The sequence below is a fragment of the Nothobranchius furzeri genome, chromosome 18 (assembly GCF_043380555.1).
Source record: "Nothobranchius furzeri strain GRZ-AD chromosome 18, NfurGRZ-RIMD1, whole genome shotgun sequence".
Taxonomy (NCBI): domain Eukaryota; kingdom Metazoa; phylum Chordata; class Actinopteri; order Cyprinodontiformes; family Nothobranchiidae; genus Nothobranchius; species Nothobranchius furzeri.
Window position 1 is genome coordinate 32578214 of NC_091758.1, and position 20701 is coordinate 32598914.

General features: G+C 41.4%; 1 protein-coding gene across 4 annotated transcripts in view; it reads left to right on the forward strand.

The window, feature by feature from the left end:
• The window catches only part of ttll5 (tubulin tyrosine ligase-like family, member 5), a 62115-nt gene extending 41767 nt beyond the window's left edge, over positions 1-20348 (forward strand). For all 4 annotated transcript variants that reach the window (XM_054741575.2, XM_054741578.2, XM_054741576.2 and 1 more), the window contains 4 exons: positions 6332-6527; positions 11387-11571; positions 14503-14585; positions 20066-20348. In XM_054741575.2, coding sequence (XP_054597550.2) covers positions 6332-6527; positions 11387-11571; positions 14503-14585; positions 20066-20118 — 517 coding nt within the window. In that variant the 3' untranslated portion in view covers positions 20119-20348. The remainder of the gene's footprint in view (positions 1-6331; positions 6528-11386; positions 11572-14502; positions 14586-20065) is intronic.
• The last annotated feature ends 353 nt before the right edge of the window (positions 20349-20701 follow it).

The window sequence follows — 20701 nt, forward strand, 5'->3', positions numbered from 1 at the left end:
GTATCGAGCTGTCAGGGTATTCCAGGAATGTCTGGCTGGTCCCCTTTTTTTTATTTAAAAAAATGGTTTATTTCCACAAACTAAGAAGTGACTTTTAATAGAATTTGTAATTTTACAGATGGCTTCATCTATTGTTGATGTGATACTCTCGAAACAGAAATCACATTTATATCGATCCATTGCTCTGATGGATTGTATGTTTCCGCTGATTTTTAAAATGTCATTTTACTTTGTTTCTTTAGAGATTTCATTTCCATATGTTGTTTTAGTTTTTCTTTCATCGGAGAATAAATGTTAGTATGGGTGTACCTTTCAGCTTTTCTCATTTTAGGAAAACATTCCCAAAATCCATGAGAGAAACTGGCTTGGAATACAAAAAGTTCTCTTGTGCCTCGACTCTCAGTCTGGCACCATTGTACTGGAATGTCTTTAATAAGATATTAGGATAAATTGTCTTGATTTCATCCCGAATCCGCTCCTAAAATATTTCCTGAGTCCCATCCCCTCTCCTCCCCCTCTCCTTGCACTTGGACTGATGGTTAGTGCCAAACATACTGAAACTGTTAAGCACACTGGCTCTTTTAGCAACCACAGGGGTGAAGTATGATGGGTTTCAAAGAGCAGCTCGCCTCTTTGAAGTACTGCTGCCGGGATCTAACAGGTATGCTGCATCAGCACTCTCAGAACCGTTGCCTAAATCCTTTTGTGTGGACAATCAGAGGGCTTTGAACCATACAGTGTGTCCTCATACGCCCACACGGTCATCTCTTCCTGTGTTGGACATCTGCTTTCTTTTATGATTGCCTTCATTCAAAGCACTTGAGTTGTTGTGAGGCATTTTTTAAAACTCACATAGCAGGCAGTCAGATTTACTAGTAAACCTAAACAAAAAGGGTTCAAATGAAGACGGGCGGACTTTTATGGTTTCGTGAAGACGTTTCACTTTTCATCCGAGGAACTTTGCCAATTCTGACTGGAATATGGGAGAGTCAAGCTTATTCCAGTCAAAGTTGACAAAGCTCCTCGGATGAGAAGCGAAACGTCTTAAAGGAACCAAAGTAGTCCAGTTGCCTTCATTTGAACCCTTTTGGATTACCACGACCTGGACGACTGAGAACCTTCACCACTAAACAATAACCCATAAAAGCCAAATTATCTTTATCACCACTATAACTTTAATGCTACAGTTTGAACAAATGGTGGTAAATGTCACGTTGAGAGGATGGTTTGGACCCAAAATGCAGTAACCCAGGATGACACGAGGCAGAAGTGGATATGAAGTAAAACTCCTTTTATTTTAGGAGGCTGGGCATAAGTCCAAAGGCAAATGCTGGCAAAAAAGGCAAAACAGAAGCTCTTTCATGAGCAAGATCAGGAGAACACATGAGACAGACAAAACAACACTGACAACGACAATGGACCGACAAGACACTGAGAGAAGACAGGGCTTAAATAAACTGGGGCATGATGGGAGGCAGATGACCTGCAGGTGTGTGGGAAGAGGACCAGGTGAAAGCAATACTTAATCAGGGAGGGAACTCACATGACCTAAGAAAAAACCTAAAAACAAGAAAAGCAACCACATAACTAATATTCTAAAGGGAAGGAGAACTACAAAGACTGGTGGGACAAAACATATAAAAGAGACTAATAAAATGAAAAGCTGAAACTATAAACACTGCAGAGGGATGACTGGCTGCAGAGGGGTGACTGGAGAAGACTAAAGGAACACAGGACCTGAGATATATATTTGGAAGGCTGAAGACCACGGGACAAATGAGGAACACAGAGACACATAAATGAGATGCAGACAAAGGACACATGAGGGCGCTATGAAACACAAAAGGAGAACCTGGAGTTGCAACTGGAGGGGCTGGGGAACAAAGGGACACAGAACATGACAGTAAATGGCCTGTATTTGTTATAGTTCTACAACCCCCTAAGGTGCTTTGCAACACAGCCAGTCATTCACCCACACACACACACCTTCACACACTGGTGGTGATGAGCTAAATGTAGCCACAGAATGGAAACAAGCGAGACTGGTGAACACTGGTGCCATTGGTCCCTCCAACCAACACCAGCAGGCAAGGTGTGTCACGTGTCTTGTCCAAGAACACAGTGACTGTGACTGACGGGGTTTGAACCTGTAACCTTCCAATTACGAGGTGGGTGCTTAACTCCTCTGCCAACATGAATGATTTTGTAACAACATGCTTCAATAGGCCTTTGCACTCTCCGTATTATTGAGCCTAACCCTACCCTTTCTACAGTATAGTTCTGTTTGGTCTAATATGCCCAAATGGCAAACCCCCCCCCCCCCCCCAAAAAAAAAACATTATTTATTTCTGTTGCTACGGCTCCATGAAATGAGTCTGCTTGCATGGGGCTTATTTAATTTTATATTTAAGTTTGTCTTATATTCCAAATTTATACATGTCCTTTTTTATTAATCAACAATCTTAGAAAAGACACTCATGAAAATCTTATGACGAGAAATCCACAGATTTGGTCTTTCTGTGAGTTTAAAAGAGGAGAAGTTTTTGTTCCCTCTGATTGGAGCCAGATGTTGGTAAAGAAAGGAGAACCCTTTAGGTAAAAACAACAAGAGATTCCAGTGCATTGATTTGGTTATCCAGCTAATCCAAACATGTTTAAAACCAAACTGTTTGTTTACATGTAAACAATCTGGGATTGTGAAACTCAACTGTTGATTATGCTTTAATGAACTTTTGTTTTTTCTGTATGTATGTATTTTTTTTCATTTGCACATTTAAAAGATAGCATATTAAATCCTGTCTCCACTCTTTAACTGGCCTCCTATGATGTAATTTCAAATTGTGTTTTTTTCATACAAATATTTAGTATTTTAATCTACACTTTGCTGAAACTATTCTCAAATTGGTAAATGTGAGATTGATGTTATAGGACTATAATTTAGTTGTAACAACAAGGTGTTCAAATTTCAAGGCCTTGCTAATTTTTCTTTTCTATTTCTTTAGTCATTTCTAATCAGGTAAATGTATTCTCATTTGAAGCCCTAAAATTAAATAAATACCGTAAATCCTCTAATACAGGCCCGGGCCTGTATTAGAGGATTTACTGTATGTAAAATCTGAAAGACTTTTGTTAAGGATGTAATTTTATTATTGGTAGTATTAAAACTTTTTATTTAGAACATCCTACAAATCAGGTCTATAGTTTTAAACATTCTTGATTGTTCCACATTGAACAAAACCCTAAAAACAATTTTGTTGTATTTGAACGATAATCCTAATCCTAACCGTACTCCTGTGTGGTGCTGGTGCAGTAGAGCTTTGTAAACAAACACTGATTAATGGCTGGAAATACCCTCACACTCTTGAGGCAGCTGATGTTTACACTGACCAGGCAAGGCTTCAAGATACTCTGGCATGATGTCATCTCAAACGGTCCATTTTCCCACATTCACTCAGAGTTAGATTGATGCTGCACATGTGCTCTCGCACGGCTCTGTTGTTCAGCAGTAAGTTAGATCAACGTATTAAAGGACGGCGAGCACAGTGTGGAGTAAGCTGACACCCATGTGCAGACGTCCGGCTGGGGAGGGGAGTCCTAGATAGTTGGAGCTCTACACAGGTGCCATGATGAGAAAGTCAGATGTAAATCTGTTCTTCTCTTTCATAACTAGCGGGTTTTTTGTGTCCGTTATTGCATTTGTTGCTATGTTGGACAAAACACTTCCTCCTGGTTTTAAGATTCCCAGTAATCTGTAGAATTCTTTTCGTGTCGAAGACCACTCCGAGGGGGTCGACAATGACACCCTGTTCAAGGGAAGCACATGCTCAACCCGATGCTTATAAAATAGTAGCACTGAAGGTCTCTGAGGTCCAGTGTGCAAACTGCACTTAACGAAGAGGAAGTAACGGCTGTAAACAAGGAACAAGTTCTTGTTTTGTCTTCTTGCGTTGAAGAATCTGCAAGTTTCACAGACCAGCCTTTGTTTAAAAAAAAATAAAATAAAAAAATCACTCTGGCCTGTAGTCAAAGCAGTAGTTTTTGTAATATGTGCTATTATGTTGTAGGGTTTGGTAAATTGAGTGCTTTAAGAGCTCAGTATATATATTACCTCTACTTATGACCAATAAGCTGTAATACTCTTATAGGGGTGGGGGGGCACGCGCGTCGGAGACCCCAGGTACCGGAGTCCGTAGATTAACTACAGTACGACCGGGTCAGTCCAGAGTCATCTCCAGGTAATGACAGTTGGAACCAGTTTGCGTCTCAGGAGTAACTCTTAAGGAGTTGGATAAATCAGCTTATTCTGCAGGAACAGTTTTTTGTTGTATCAGCTTCGCAGGTGCAAAAAGGTTTTGACGACGTGTCAAAAGGTTTGGTGGTTAAAGAGGTGTTGCTTCGGGTGGCCGGTCTGAAGCTTCTCTAGAACTGACGGAAAACCCGAATAATCTGGTTGTAATGTTCTCATGTTATGATTGTGTGGCCAACCAGAGGTTGACAAGTTTGAGGAATATTACCAAGAATCTCAGAAACACACCTTCTTTGATACCGGAGGCTCTGATCTGGGGTAAAGGCTATTTATGTGTCATGGGTTTAACTTTACCTTACTTGTTCTTGTGTGAGTGCAAATGGTTAGGACCTTGTTAAGTAGACATGCAATCAATCATTGAGCACAGCTTAATGAAAGCATTTCATTATATTAATTATCATAAGTAGCAATAAACAAACGTTTATTTAATGATTATCTAGCTTATTAGTTTTAGAAGTTCATATTTGATTTTAAATCTTCTTTCTTCTGTGAAGCAAGGAGTCTTAGATAAAAGGGTGCTCTGTGAGGGACCTTGGAAGGGACATTGTTATTGACACTTCATTGTCTATGTCAGAGCTGCAGGCTCTGAGCTCCAGCTGGTGGGATGAAGGCAGGCTGATTTAAAGGGAACACATGCAGTCTCGTGTCTCCTTTTTGACCAGATGCTGAATGGTCAAACAGTACCTAAAAACTGACCATTGCTGGACGTTACAATGTGAAGTGAGAAACGCATGGGCGGATAGCATGTTAACATGGGTTGAAGATCCCCTGTGTTTTTTGTTTGGCCACACAGGACAAGAACATTTTTTTCCACTCGAGCAACACGAGATTATTATCCCACAGTTTTCATTGTTGTTCAAGATTAATTGAATTCTAATTTTAGAGCTTATCAGGGTTTGGTACTAAAAATGTAGCAGCTATTGTGATTTTAGGTCTGCTGTGTTTCCTTTAACTGCAGACTTATGGACAAATGTTATTATGTTATTATATGTAATGGGAGGAATTTCCAAGAACATTTTTGTCGTTAAGACCCCCGTCATTCTTTTGTATTCTTCCCTGCAGCTCCCAATCGGGCTCTTTATGGCATTATTTTTGGCTGAAGTTTTATATATACAGCAGCAAACCAGACTCCACATAGACTCAATTCAAGCTTGTTGAAAGGGGAGGCGGGTCACCTCATTGCTTTAGCAGGAGGCTAAAAAAAGCCCTCCTGAAACAGGCTTAGTTCTAATGGCAGATAATCCAGTTACAAACTCGTGCAGCTCGTCAAAAGGTTTGCCTTCCAGGTTGTGGCTCCGTGATGTAAATGGAACGTGAAGCAGCGGGAGCATTGAGGCTAAGAGGAAAGGTTTTTACTTCGGCCGCTGTTTGCCACAGACTTGCCCTCTGCTTTGAATCTGATTTGCACACTTTGATTTGAGGCTTCTGCGGGTCTAGCAGCCACTGGCTAGCATGCCGTGAGCTGCCTTGTTTTATGTTTTACTGGCGGTTCTGCATCTTAACGTGGAAAGAAATGGGGGGATTTCTTAGCTGCTGTTAAATCTCCAGGTTGAATGGTGAAATTAAACAAAGATGCTGCAACAATTCTGTTATTTCTCATTATAGAGGTGCTTAAAGGCACACAATTAGCCATTAAGATGCTGTGGTTGTTGACCTTTTCAAAGTTTACTCCCCTCTAGGATACTACCTTTAGTAAAACCTGCCTGCATTTTTTATTTGAATTCTATACAATAATAATCTAAATTTTCCTTTTTCTCATAATGAAAATTGCTAAGTTTTATTAAACTTGTCCCATAATTTTTGCAGAATCTTGCAAACAAACACAGAAAAAGACGATACACTTGTCTCTACTTTCACCTTGACACAGGGACGTACTGTAACAAGTGTTTAATTGAACATTGCATTATCTTGCAGGTTGATTTTATGTAGACATGCTAAATATTTAGCTGTCAACCAGTTGGGATTGAAGAGCATCAGGTTATTTGGTATTTCTGATGTTTCCCATCATTTCTTACTAATCTACAGACCACTAAAGGACAAGGAGCGTCCATTGGATGGACGGATGCAGACTTCGTCCAACCTGGTGAAAGGTCTTAACCCTGTGCAACACTATCAACCAGCTCAAGGAAGCTACCAGCTTGAGTTTGCTATCCAGCAGCTGCAACAGCAAAGACTGAAGTCTCATCATCAGATTCAGGACCAGGTCATTTCCAGAATTCAGGTACATCAGACACTTTTGTCTCTCTTACATTATTTCATTATATCATTTATGTATGTATGTACATATATCTATATATATCTATATGTGTGTGTGTGTGTGTTTGAGTGTGTATATGTATGCATGTATATATGTGTGTGTATATATATATATATATATATATATATATATATATATATATATATATATATATATATATATATATATGTGTGTGTGTATATATACATATATGTATATTTATGTAGGGGCTGCGCAGTGGTTAGAGCTGTTGCCTTGATGCGAGAAGGTCCTGGGTTCGCTTCCCGGCCTGGGATCTTTCTGCATGGAGTTTGCATGTTCTCCCTGTACATGTGTGGGTTCTCTCCGGGTACTCCGGCTTCCTCCCACCATCCAAAAACATGACTGTTAGGTTGATTGGTCTGTCTAAATTGTCCTTAGGTGTGAGTGTGTGTGCATGGTTGTTTGTCCTGTGTGTCTCTGTGTTGCCCTGTAATGGACTGGCTCTCTGTCCAGGGTGTACCCCGCCTACTTGCCCGTTGACTGCTGGAGATAGGCACCATAATTTTTGTTTATTTTATCATTATTATTATTATTATTATTATTTATTGTGGGCAGTATAAGGTACACCTGTGCACTACTCATGATGTCAGATCAGCATCTTGATGTGGCACACCCGTGAGGTGGGATGGATTATCTCAGCAAAGCACAGGTGCTCACTATCACACATTTAGACTGATTTGTGAACAATGTTTGAGAGAAATGGTAATATTGTGCATTTGGATTGAATTTTAGATCTTTAAGTCCATCTCATGAAAAATCGGAGCAGAAACAAAGGTGTTGCGTTTATATTTTTGTTGAGTGTAAATAGTAAGTAAGTAAATTTTATTTATTTAGCACTTATCACAGACATAGAATCACAAAGTGCTTCACATAGATCAAAACAAAATAAAACAACGTCATAAAATCATAAACAGATTAACATCATAAAATCAAAATGCTCTCAAAACAGAATTAGATTCAAGTCAGAAAAAATAAAGTCATGAAAATTATAAATTTTCATAAACAGATGAAAGATTAAAAATTTGAGCTAAAAATAAAAAAATAAACGGTTTAGTTTAAATCAGCTTTAAATAAAAGGGTCTTTAGCTGTTTTTTAAAAGTGTCCAGACTGTCAGTGCTGCGTAAGAATAAAGGAAGATCATTCCAGAGTCGAGGTGCAACAGTCTGGAAGGAGCGATCACCTCGACTTTTGTATCTGGTCCTTGAAACTTCTAGAAGGTTCTGGTGTGTGGACCTGAGGGCTCGGGTTGGAGCATAAGGCTTTAACAGTTCAGTAATATAGGGAGGAGCTTGACCATGTAGAGCATTGAAAGTTATAATTAGGATTCTAAAATGAAATGTAAAGGTAACGGGTAACCAGTGCAGAGACATCAGAATAGGAGTGATGTGTGCTCTTCTGTTTGCTCCAGTTAGGAGCCTCGCTGCAGAGTTCTGGACCAACTGAAGGTGGTCAAGGGCTTTTTTGTTAAAGCATGTGAAGAGTGTGTTACAGTAATCTAGACGGGAGGAGATAAAGGCATGGAGAACCATTTCAAGTTCATGTTTTGACACCAACCTTCGCAGTTTGGAGATATTTCATAAATGATAAAAACAGTTTCGGACCAACGTTTTTGAGTGACCTTCAAGAGACATTGATTGGTCAATAATAACACCCAAATTCCTTAAGTTCGTCTTGATGGCACAGGATAAACGACCAAGTCTTAAACTAATCAGGGGAACCATGCTCTCAGGGGCAATGATCAGACATTTAGTCTTTTCAGAGTTTAACTGAAGGAAGTTATCTTCTAGCCAGGTGGCGATAGCTGATAGACACTCTAGTAATTCAGACAGTTTGTATAACTCAGAATCCTTAAAGGAGCAGTACAGCTGAATATCATCTGCCTATAGGTGATAAGAGACATTATGAAAAGAATCAAGTATCTGTATGTATAAATGTATATATATATATATATATATATATATATATATATATATATATATATATGTGTGTGTGTGTGTGTGTGTGTGTGTGTATGTGTATATATATATATATATATATATATATATATATGTGTATATATATATGTGTATTTATATGTGTGTGTATATATATATATATATATATCTTCAAGTATAGTACAGATGGCAAATCCCAGGCCTGGTACAGCCAAAGCTAGCCTCAATGCTGACCAGAGGGTTTAAGAAAACACAGTCAGATGAGAAGGTCGTCCAGCTTCTTTTTGCTTTTCTTCTCTTAACTTTGAAAGCAGCATGGAAGAATTAAAAAGAACTGTTAAATTATATAACAGGAAAACTCTCATGTCTGTGCAAAATATTCCTTTACCTAAGTACAACTCTGTCCAAAACATAAAATACGCCCACATCAAGAGGAAGACTTTCATGTTAGCATTTCCAGAACAATTCTAAGATTCACATTCAAATCCTCTCAGCGAAATGATGTTCGGCGGCAACAGCTTCCTCAGCAGACGCTCACTCCTGGAAGGCTAAACTTGACTCCTCAACCTCTAGGTTTCCATGTTTTGGCTGAGCTTCTTGGCTTTTATTGGAGAGTTAGTCATTTAAAGGTGTTTCTCAGGAGGGCACTAAAGAGAGCTTAGCTTTATTAATAGATCATATTTAAGCTCTTTTATTGTGTTATTTAAATAAAAAATGTAAATTTAGTATTATAATTGGTGTTTATCTCACTGGGACAGATGGTTGTTTCCAACAGTAGATTAGAAAAGTAATTGTCCATGTTTCTTTAATGTTTATAGCATTAAGAAAGAGTTGTCTGTCCTGTCCTTTCACTCTGACCAGGGATCCTTACAGGATATGTGCACTTATTCATTTTCCAGGTCCGGGGGGATTGATGGAGAGAACCAGAGACAGGAAGCTGTCATGGGACGGCTTACAGTGCAGAATAATTCGACGGACGGTTTTTTTCCGATCTGTTCTTAGTAAAATTGTTTTTCATTGTTTTTGGTTGGACCTCAATTGTTGCAGTCATGGTGATATTTCTTTTGGTCTTGTCTGGTAGCCCTACACAAGACACTTAAGGCTGTGGTCCATAGCATGACGTCAGCTGCCTCCACTGCTTCCTGTCTCCATCTGAAAGGAGCTGAAAACCACGCCTCGTACTGCGCACACAAATAAACTTGAAGCTCTAACGGAACACCATTGTAGCGGCATGTTTTCTATATGTTCCCTCAGAGACACCTGATTCTAACTGCTGAATTATCTCCTCAGCCTTCATTGGGTTCTGCAGGAACTACAAATCACCATTTTTAATCAAATCTGCAGTGTTCAAGCAGAGAAACATGTAAGTCTAGCTGGAATCTGGCACTTGTGATGCTAAAACCCCCCTGCTAACGCTAGAACAGGCTAAAACAATAGTCCAAGGTTGAACGCTACATTAATCAATTAGCTTCAATACACAAAAGGAAAAATCCCTTTTCGTTCCCCTCTCTCCCCTTCCTCAGTTAGCTTCAAGTTAACAGACAATTATTGGCATCTGCGTCACCCTGCAGTGCATGCTGGGACCTGGGGCACATTCCCGTTGATTGACAGTTCCCTCTTGTGGATTGATCAGTGCTCCAAGCTCACACCGATGATTCATTGTGCTGTAGAGGCCAGAGGAGGGACTTAGCGTAAATATAAATTATGAAAGATTATCTACGTTATATCAGAGAACGGGCTCAGATAGTCAGACTACGCACCTCAGCTTTAAAGAAACGGAGCCTTTTGTAGGTCCCCTTTTGCCACTCGTCTTATGTGTGACAGCTTACGTAAATGTTGTTCTTGTTTTTTGGAAGCAAAATCTAAAGAAACAAGAAGATCGAGATTTTTGGTGAATAAACACTTTAAGTAGAAAAACAGTTCTCATTCATTCAGTTGTTTTGCTCAGATCTGCATGTTTCTTGGCTTCATCTGAATTATTCATGATTTTGGATCCAGTAAAGACACAAATGGTAATCCTGCATTGATTGTGGGTGCTCATGTGTATTTGTGGGTATGTGCTGCTGCAGGAGAGAAAGAGACAGAGGTCTGTTCCGGCGCTCCAGTCCACGTTCCAGTTACTGGGTGCAGACTGTGTGGCTCCTGCACCGGCTTGGCTCCGGGCCACCTGGCAGCCAAAGAAAGGTGCCCTTCCTGGCCCCGCTCAAACTGAATTGTGGCCATAGGCCTCGCAACCTGGAAACCCAGCTTCTCATTTATCAACGCAGAAATTACATCAGATATTCCCGTCGGCTCTTTGAACGGCCACTCTGCGACAGGCTGGAAAACCATTAGCTTGTCAGATAACCGTATAAAGCAGCAGAGAAAATGGCACAGGCGTGAGATGTGACAGGAATGTATGCACGCATTCCCCGGCGCTGCGTGGACGGAGTGAAATGTGTCTTTAGATATGTCAGAAAATAATAACAGTTTATTCTTCCTCAGGCTTTTGGGAGCTTTTGCATGAACAAATAAATAACGTTAAGAATTTGCTTTTCAGTGCAGCAAACTTCAAACAGCAAAAAGCTTGTTTTAATGGATGGCTTTTCAGGGATATCCAAACTGATTTATACCAAGTACCTTCATAAACGTGGCCACCTTTTCTTTTTCCGTGACCTCCTCATTCCAAAATGTGATCATGCTTCCATTGTTCTGTTTGGGAAAAGTTTGACTTTTTTTCTTCCCAAAGACTACTCCACTCACATAGATGGATGCTCCTCCTCTATAGTTCCATGAAATCGGTAGTTTTCCCCCTAAATCGTTGTCAGATTAACAATGATCATTTTTAGTTCATTAGTAATTGCCTGTTTTTCTTTCTTTTGACACAGATTTCGGATCAGACAAGTGTTCCACAAGTCTCCACAAAACCACCCAGCTGCTCTCCATCCTCCTTTCATGCATGGCCCAATCCCAATCCGATCCAGACCGGTATTAGTCCCGGTTTTGCTCCAAAGCCACCAAACTGCACACGAGACGGAGAAATCAGGAAAATGGCAACAAAGCGAATAATGAAGTGAGTCTAGTTTTGCAGGTGGATCCTTTCCCCCAATGCTGTAGGAATCAAGAGTGGCTGTCAGGAAATAGAAGCACATTAAATGCAGCTTTCATTGGCCACCGTTAGTGGAGGGGAAACAGGGTTCATGAGATCCATGAGTTCAATGGGACACGGCTAATGCTAATGAGAGTTCGAATATGTGTGTAGTGAAGGGCTCCAAGTGTTTTGGCCGTGGGTTGTATCTGCCTGCTTGGTAAACAACTTCATCACAGGCCTGATTTCTGCCTGAACCGTAAACACAACGTGGTTCAGTGAAAGGGGCTGGACTCTGGGCTCCATTTAAATCCTGTTTGGTTTGGAGATAAGGTGAAGAGTACAGAAGGAAAAATAAAAAAGGGAACAGGGGTGAAACTGAGCTCAACCGCCAGCTATTTCCCTCACTCATTTATGACTAGTCGCAGCATCTATCCAACAACCGCCAAAGCTTTGTGATCAGGACCAGTTCCTTGTTTAAAACGGGGCTGTTAAACTTGGCAATGAGCTCGTAACATTTGGGTTACCTAAAAAATAAAAAGCACGAGAGGATCCGAGCACAGGCTATTTATAAAGTAAATGTCCACAGAGGACACCATTCTGCTGACGTCTTACGTCCAGCTCACCAACTATACCTGGCAAGGAAAGGGTTAAGGGGTGAGGCGTATGAGTTATATACAATACCGACCTGGGTAGGTGTCATGTTTGCTCCTGTGTGTGTGTGTGTGTGTGTGTGTGTGTGTGTGTGTGTGTGTGTGTGTGTGTGTCTTCCTGGCAGTTTCAGTGTTTACCTTCTGCATGTGGAATTCCAGAACCCCCTCACACTCCGCTCTGTCCTGCATTTTTGTGGTCGACCAGTGTGACAGGGGAGAGTGTGGGAAAAACGGAAGCTTCAGGACCAAAAATGCGCTGATGGAAACAATGGAAAGTAAGAAGAACGAGATGGTGAAGGGGGTGGGGAAGGAGAGAAAGAATGACAGAGAAAAGTTAACTCCGTCCAGAAGAAAGAAGAGGATTGTTTCCAGAAAACGGAGAGATAATAAGTTACTTCCAGGTTTTTTTCCCCCCTTTTTTTAGGGGCAACTTGATACTTTTGTTATTGAGGCACATATGAAATCAATCGCTGCATAGAGTTAATCCCTTCAAACTTAGAATAGCATCACTTGCTGGATTATTCAGAGTTCAAGGTTATCCAACCCCTCCCAGACTCCTTCCATTGAACCTAAACCGAGATTTCCCTTCCTGTTTGGGCATCTAAACATAAATCCTTACAGAGTTTTGTCAGATTTTTTTTCTAGAAATGGCCTAAATGACTTCTGAGCATTTATTTTTAGGATCAGCTAAACAAACCTCCTCAAACTCTCATCACTATTTGATTTTAAGGCCGGGTACTTGGAGCGAGTGTGCAGCTTGTTGGTATCACACTCAGCAGGGCAGGGCTCTCTTTGCTCTATCAACATACCACAGCTGCCAACTCGAGGGGCTGCAAGATCTCAGAGTGGTATGACTTCAGTGAAGGCTTTGAAAGGAGCAATTTGTAACACAAATAAATGAGGCTGTTTGGTATTTTGTTTGCAAGGTTTGGTTAGTCGCAGCTGTAACTACGGAAACCCGGGCTGTCGTGTGGCATTACTAATAGGGTGACAATTACAGCAGTGCCATTAATGTCAGCCTAGCTGCTGCTTTCACTCCCTATTAATCAGCCACAACAGTAGTTATTTTCGCTGAATCCTGTATACACACAGAAGCTGCCAAAGTGTGTTTATGGTTAAACTTTATCCCCTTCGGTCAGGTCTGAATTGCATTAAGACGCCTTCGCTCACTGGCGTGCACGGAAAGCGAAGCTGCACATGAGTTGTGTTTGCACAAGAACTTCAGATCTGTGTGAATTCTGCAGCTCTGGGGCTCGTGTGTCTTCTGTACATACTGCAAGCTGAGAATCGGCTCTCACCTGCACTGTTTCTGGCTGCTATCTGACTCCCGAAGTGACAGAGCGAGAGTCTGTTGACAAAGAAAGTGATGTGAAGAATCAGAGGTCAGGGCCCCCGCCCACTCGATATGAAAGAGGCTGCTTCCTGTGGAGGTATGCCACGCTTAAAGAGGGCCAGTTCTATTTGTGGTTGTGTAATGGTATGAAAGAACAACTGTGCAGCCCCTTACAAGGAGGCAGTGTGTACCCTGATTACCTTATTAATGCTCCTTTGGCAAGCTGCTGTTATAGGGCGAGAGGTTAATGCCAGCTAAGCTTTATTTATTGTTCCCCCTAAAAAATGCTTAACAGATTTAATGCATAAGGTTTCAGACGTGCCTGTTCATGCTCTATGCTTCAGTAGTTCTTGTAATGGTGTTCTCTGAGAAAACACTGTGCACTCTGTCTGATTATGTGAAAGGGGCTTTTTAAATCCTTTTCTGTCATTTTCAGACCTGCTTGTGAACCCTCTTGCGGTAGATAAGACTGCTGCATTCGCTGGTCAGAAAGGATGGCGACTTTACCTGGTGGCTCATTCCCTGTTTGTAACCTCTGTAATCACCAGAGTACTCCTGCCAGCGTGGTGATCACATCACCCTGGACAAGGAGCAGGAATTTCTCTCCTTCTTGTCACAATAGCTCTCGAGAGGCACTCAGTAAACACTTATCCTCACTCGCCTCCTCTGACTGACAAAGAGCAACTATTTGGATTTGGCTCCAAATTGTGCTTGTAATTGGACGAGTCTTCAGACACTGTTGCCGCACATAAAAACTCAGACAATGGCATGCTGTCAGAAAATTTTCCTTTTTTCTTTCTTTTTTTTTTAAGCTCCACATGGAGCATCTGTCGGGCCACAGAGGTGAACGCGGTTGTTACCCCGCACGAACTCTTCAGAGAATAATCATTTTCAGTCCTCTCTTACACTTATCCTGTGTCTGATTAACAGGCAGATGTCCTCAGAGAGTTCAGCCAGTGGATCCGTGTCAAGCGGCAAGCAGGTGGTCTACGAGGCCATGTGCGGTAAAACAGGTGGGTTTGATGTTACACTTTTACAGATGCTACAGTCCTCAGGCAGGAGGGGAGTTATGCCTTTCTGCATCTTTGTTGGTGATTAAAGCCAAGGGTAGTGGACATTCCTTATGCAGGACTCATGAACACTGCTGGATATTTTTATCGAGCTCCTTCCTGTTCAGTTGCATACTGTTCAAATTAGCAGCATCATGCATAATTTACAGACTTTAGTAAAAACTAGTTTTAACTGTTTTTATACTTTTATATTGGTAATTATTATGCAAGCTGTTTAAAAAAAATAAAGATGCTGTGTAAAATATTAATAAAAATTTTGTCGATCAATGATTTGTCTATAAATGCTATAATATAGTTTATTATTAACATAAAATTGTGGATTATGTGTTCCCCATTACATCTGGTGTGAAACTATCTCTGCATCACAGAAAGACATCACACCAACAGTCAGACACGGTGGAGGTTGTGTGATGGTCTGGGACTGGTTTGCTGCTTCAGACCCACTTGCTGTAATTGAAGGCATCATGAATTTTGCTCTCTAGCAGAAAATCCTGAAGGAAAAAGTCTGCCCCCTTAAGTTCAAGCACACTTAGACACTGATGATTAGGGATGTAAGGAAATATCAGTACACTGAAATATTGCGATATTTGTTTCTTCAGTGTATCAAGTATTTTTTGAGAATTTACATACAAACATTTACTGTTGCATGGTGTAATTCACATTTCGACTGCTAGGTGGCAGCAGTGTTTACCGTCTTCATTCTGACAAAACAACGAGATCTTGTGATAACACTGGATGTGACTTGGAAGCATCTGGTCTGAGATTTCCAACTAAATTCAGTCTTAAAAATTACACATATCATCTGGCTTTTTGTATCTGTATTGTGATATATGGATATATCATCTCTTCATATTCTTGCCAAAGCACGCCCCATCAATGACAGTGAACAACAAAACAACGTTTTTGGAGTTGCCCCGTTATTATCTGGGTTTAAATCTGATTGAGATGCTCTAGCATGAACTTGACGCTGGAAAACCCTTTGTTGCGGCTGAATTCAAACATTCCCCTATAGTGACATAGTTTTTCACAGCTGTTTATTAGTAGTATCGTCAAAAGAATTAGAAATCTGGAGACATCGTAGCATGCAAAGAGACAAGCTGAAAGTAAGTATTGAGTAACTTTGTACTGGGGGTCCTCTGGCAGCTCTCTAATAACAACACACACAACACAGTTGTCAAAATAACTACATGGGTTCACAAAATCCTTTAAACTATTGTCAGCGGACGGTGTTTGTCTCCGTGGGTAGAACTTACAGCAAGTTCAAGTCATTTGAGTTCACTTGGGGCAACGTGACTAGAGATTCTAAATGGTTTCTATCGGTATTTGACACGTTTAAAATATGTACCGAAACTTCCCGTCACTGTGGAGATGCTTCATCACTGTCCATCCTGGCAAGCTGTCAGGGTCTAGCAATCCACTAATTGTCAAAAGTAGAATATGTGTCACATACTTTACTCAAGAGTAACGAAACTGTCCTCATATCGGCATTTTTCCTTAAGGTGTGGAATTACTGAAAAACATTTTTCAAATCTTATTTCTGATTATAATCAATCATTCTGAGTTTTTCATGCAGGGCGAACATAAGAACGATCTCCTACACCTACCTCCTGCATCAGCTTCTGATAGAAAATACACGATGAAACTCTAGGATCAGAAAAGTCTGACAGATCTACGTCACACTGTCAATTAACATTCATGCGCCCACTCATCTTGAAACGCGATGGGGAAGGCTGTTGTTGGTTTAGCCTCCAGGAAAAAGCAGAGAACATCTTTCTAGTAGAAGCTAACCATCAGCATTAGTGACTTCACCACACAGCAGAACTCCTCCAGGCTTGTGTTATTTGATAAAACATCCACATTGCATGTTGGTGTTAGAGTTGTGTTGCTGTTATCCAATCTGAGGCGAGATGTCCAAATATCATGAATTAAGAGTCCAAAACCTGCCGTCTGAACTCAGCTGTGATGTTGTTCACTTTCCTGGAAATGGTGCACCAGTGGTTTTTGCCCACAGAGACTGAGTATGTTTACATGCAGCCAATATCCGGGTGATGATCGGGTTAAGGTCGGGATTCGGGTTTCTGAGTTGATCAGAATAACCCGTTTACAAGCATAAATAGAAAGAGTTACCTCTAACTTGCCTAACCCGATTTAACTGCGGACGTTGGGGTAGCGTCAGGACGCAATATGCGTCATTTCCGGTTCTTCTTGTTCCGGTATCCGTGAAAACAACGACAAGTTTCCCAGTTCGGAAGAGATAGCGACCGCGTTTGTTTGCGCTTTAGTTTCCTCGTCACTCAAAGTGTGGTGCTGTGCCGCGACTCGCCATTTTGCCCCCAACTTGTTGTTTACTTCCGGTGTTCTGGCGCATACAAGACGTCTCGCTACTCAAAAGACCAAGATTCTTTGCGAACAGAGCATGCGCAGAACACACGCTTTGATGGGGATATCCCGGTATGCGTTTACACGACCAAACATTCGGGTTAGAAAAGGGTTACCCCAGGTGTAGTAACCGGGTTTTTAAAAACCCGGTTATGAGCATATCCGGGTTTTTGGCGGTGTTTACATGGACCTGCGGAACCGGGTTATTGTGAATATTCGGGTTTTAAAAGGGTTACTGGCTGCATGTAAACGCACTGAAAGACTCCCAAGGCATTCATTCCAACTAGAGACCACTAGCCTAGTGAACTAGACCAAATTCTTTATTTAGTCTGGCTTGCCAGGCTAAGAGACCACTGCAAATGTATTGATTAAATTAGGATTCCATGCCTTTAAAATATACTTTTTTGACTCTTTTCCAAAAAAGTTCTGTTTAAAAACAATATTCTCAATCATGAAATTTGTAAAAATGACTTTTTAGCAACAGCAAATCTTCATGATCACTTTGGCATAACAGCACTGAACCAGAGAGTGTAATTAGAAGAGCAATAAAGTCGCACTAAAAATGAGTTTTTTTAATCACCCAGAGCGGAATATAGAGAGGCATGTTTGTGAGATTTTTGTCATTTTTGAGTAGTTTAATCAAAACTTGTCAAACCATCAGATGATTTCAAAAAGACTTTCAAAAACTTATTATGAGAGGAACATTTTCAAATGATTCATCTGGAGTTAACCCATTTCAACATGGCCACCACATACAAAAGCAGCTATAATTCTGTCGGTCTTACAGAGGTTCGGTTTAAATTAGATGTGTTAGTAGGTAAAAGTCAAAATCTACAATAGGTTTCTGTAATTCCTGGTAAATTCTAGATGATGCAACAGTGGTACTGTTGTTAGTAAAGTGAAACATGTTTGTTTTTATTCAATCAAGAATAAAACAAAGACTAAAATCATAATTGTTATATTTGAACTTCTCTAAATCACTTAATGTTGGAGTAACTAAAGGGAAAAAAGCCTTTCTGATCTTTATTTACATTTTCACATTCGTTTCCCAACGTTTTTGGAAACAAGCTTGTACTTTGATATGAGCAATGACCTTCTTAATAGTTTCTTCCAAGAAAAGTTGGATTCGCATAAGCAAAATTTCCAGTGCAGCCGTGTATTCTCTGCATCGATTCAAGGTCCGATTACAGCAGAAGATTTAAAAGGCCGAAAACACCGAAGACATCTTGTATCCTTTTGTTTTAACGAGATCCAGTAATGAGAAATGCTCGGGCGTTCCCATGTGTTGACCATTCCTCACATCGTCCACCGAGTGCTTCGCTGCAGAAAACAAAAAATCATATTTTTCACCAAACAAATGCGGCTCTGATTTTGAGGGTTTATTTGATCACATGTTCCCCGTCATCTGGCCTTAGTTCCACAGCTCTTTCAGTCATTGCAATCAGTGCGATGCTAGGCAGCTTGCACACATTCAGGAATCTGCTATACATTAGCAGATTCCTTACATCATGTCATTGTCAAAGTCAAGTCGACACCAAGATCGCTATGTTGGAAAAATACAGAAGCTGTGGATGGAATCCTCTTTGTGGACCCCCACCCCCAAAAGAAAAAAATAAGTCTTCCCCCTTTTTCTTCTGCCCTCAAAGTATGAAAGCTGGCTTAGGTTAGCACACATCTTATAAACTCATCAATTACCGTAACTGGATCCTTTGGGAGCAGCTTCTGAATTTCGTGAATGCATTTTTTCCATCGTTTATGGTGCACGAGGTAGGGATGGGGGTGGGGTGGGGGCACGCATAACGACCGCCTGCAACAATACCTTTTATGTATTAAGATGTAAAATGTGTTTGAAGAAGGGACCTGAGAGACAGGGGTGGGGGTGTTCCAGTGGGCTGTGGCTTTGTGAAGCACAGAAGTGCATCAGGTCTTTTTGCCTTTGTAGCAAGATGACTGAGCTCCCCTGATCGACTCTGACAGGCAGTTAGAGCGAGTCCAAATGGAGAACATTCTCTATGATCAGCTGTCACCCGTCGTTAATCACACTCTCCCTTTATCTCTCTCCTGAGCGCTCTTTTAATCTTTTCCTCCCGTTGCTCATATGAACCCCCCCCCACTCCCCTGCTCTCTTGCTCCCCCCTCCCCCATCTTCCCTCCCCACTCTGTGTTGATTTTCAACTTGACACGAGAGGCTGGGTTCTGATGAGGACCTACCAAAGCTTACAAAACGACATTATATCCACCAGATGTGTTTTACAATGCTTCCCTTGAGGGTTCCTTGAAGTTCACAGGGCTCCACAGTTGGTGACTGTGTGGAGATTTATTGCTGGAGTCTGACAAGGAAATGAATGCAGCGCTTGTGCCACTTTAATAGGAATCCGATCATGTCAGGACTGATAATTTAGGCCTCTTTCTATCAAAATAGGCTTTAAAGAAAAAACTCCTGACCGACATCTCCCCTCTTTTTTTTTTTGGCTTTGTAATGCAATTTACTGGATGTTTGAGGAAAATGTACTTCGGTAGTTAATATTTGATATGTGCAATAATCTTTCTTCTGGTGTCGTTTGGAGGGTAAGAGATAAATAGCCTCCCCTTTCCTTTCATTTGCTGAGCTAGGGGAATCCACTTCCAGCAGTCATGTCATCGCATTCAAAGTCAGGGAGATGTTTTGCTTTTCCAGCTCAGCCGGGCCTCAGAGTGTAAAAGAGCACCAAAACAAACAGTTTGGAGAGAGGGAATGAAAGGGAATACTGTTTGGAAGCACAAACACGGCAGCTCTAATTTTACTTGGAATGCCTTTTTCTGCAGGATACCTGGCTGGGTGCCAGGCGATAAGATGAAGGGTTTAAGTTCTGCAGGCTAGGAAGCAGTAAGACAAACGACTAGCGAGCTACCAGCTAACTGAAAGGCCGGAAGCTGCTTCATGGATTCAGTAGCGTTCACTAACGGGTTTTAGTGAACGCAACTGAAGGAAACTCTGGTTTGACAAATGAGTTTTATTTAATCAGACAAGAGGAAGACGTTTAACAATCTTTCACTTTTGCCAGGTCTCTCTGTGTACCAGAAGCTGCTCCAGGGCCAGGATCCCTCGCACAGATGACACGAAGGGGGTCCAGGACACTTCCTGCCACTCTGCAGGCCTGACAGGTGTCTGTGTATGTAGGTACATCCCATAATTATATTCTCGGAAAGGACAACAGATCAGAGTATGCCAAGCATTGAGCAGCATCCTATTCATTTCTATACGATACTGCCTCAGACATGTGAGAGGATAGTGTGCCAGGCCTGGAATGCCGGGCCCTGACGCAGGCTGGGATATAGTTGCGCTGCTCCAACACCCCCCACCCCCACCACCCCTTCATCGCCCTCGGCTACAATCAGTCTACATCCGAACAGCTGCCTCCTCTCATTCCCTCCATGCTACTGATGCCACAGGAAGACTTCATTGACAGATATCTTGCAGCAGATGGCTCCTCAAGACCTGAGCCATAGAGTTTAAAGGTGTGTGAACCCCCCCCCCCCCCCCCCCCCCCCATCCAGGTAACTACAACTCCACCAACCCCTGAGTTTAAACAAAACAGGTGAGTTGGGGCTAACAAGAGACTTGGGATGAGTTTGACACAGATTGTTTGGAGCGTATAAATAGTTTTTCAGCTTACTGTGGTGGTCAGGGAGCATAAAAG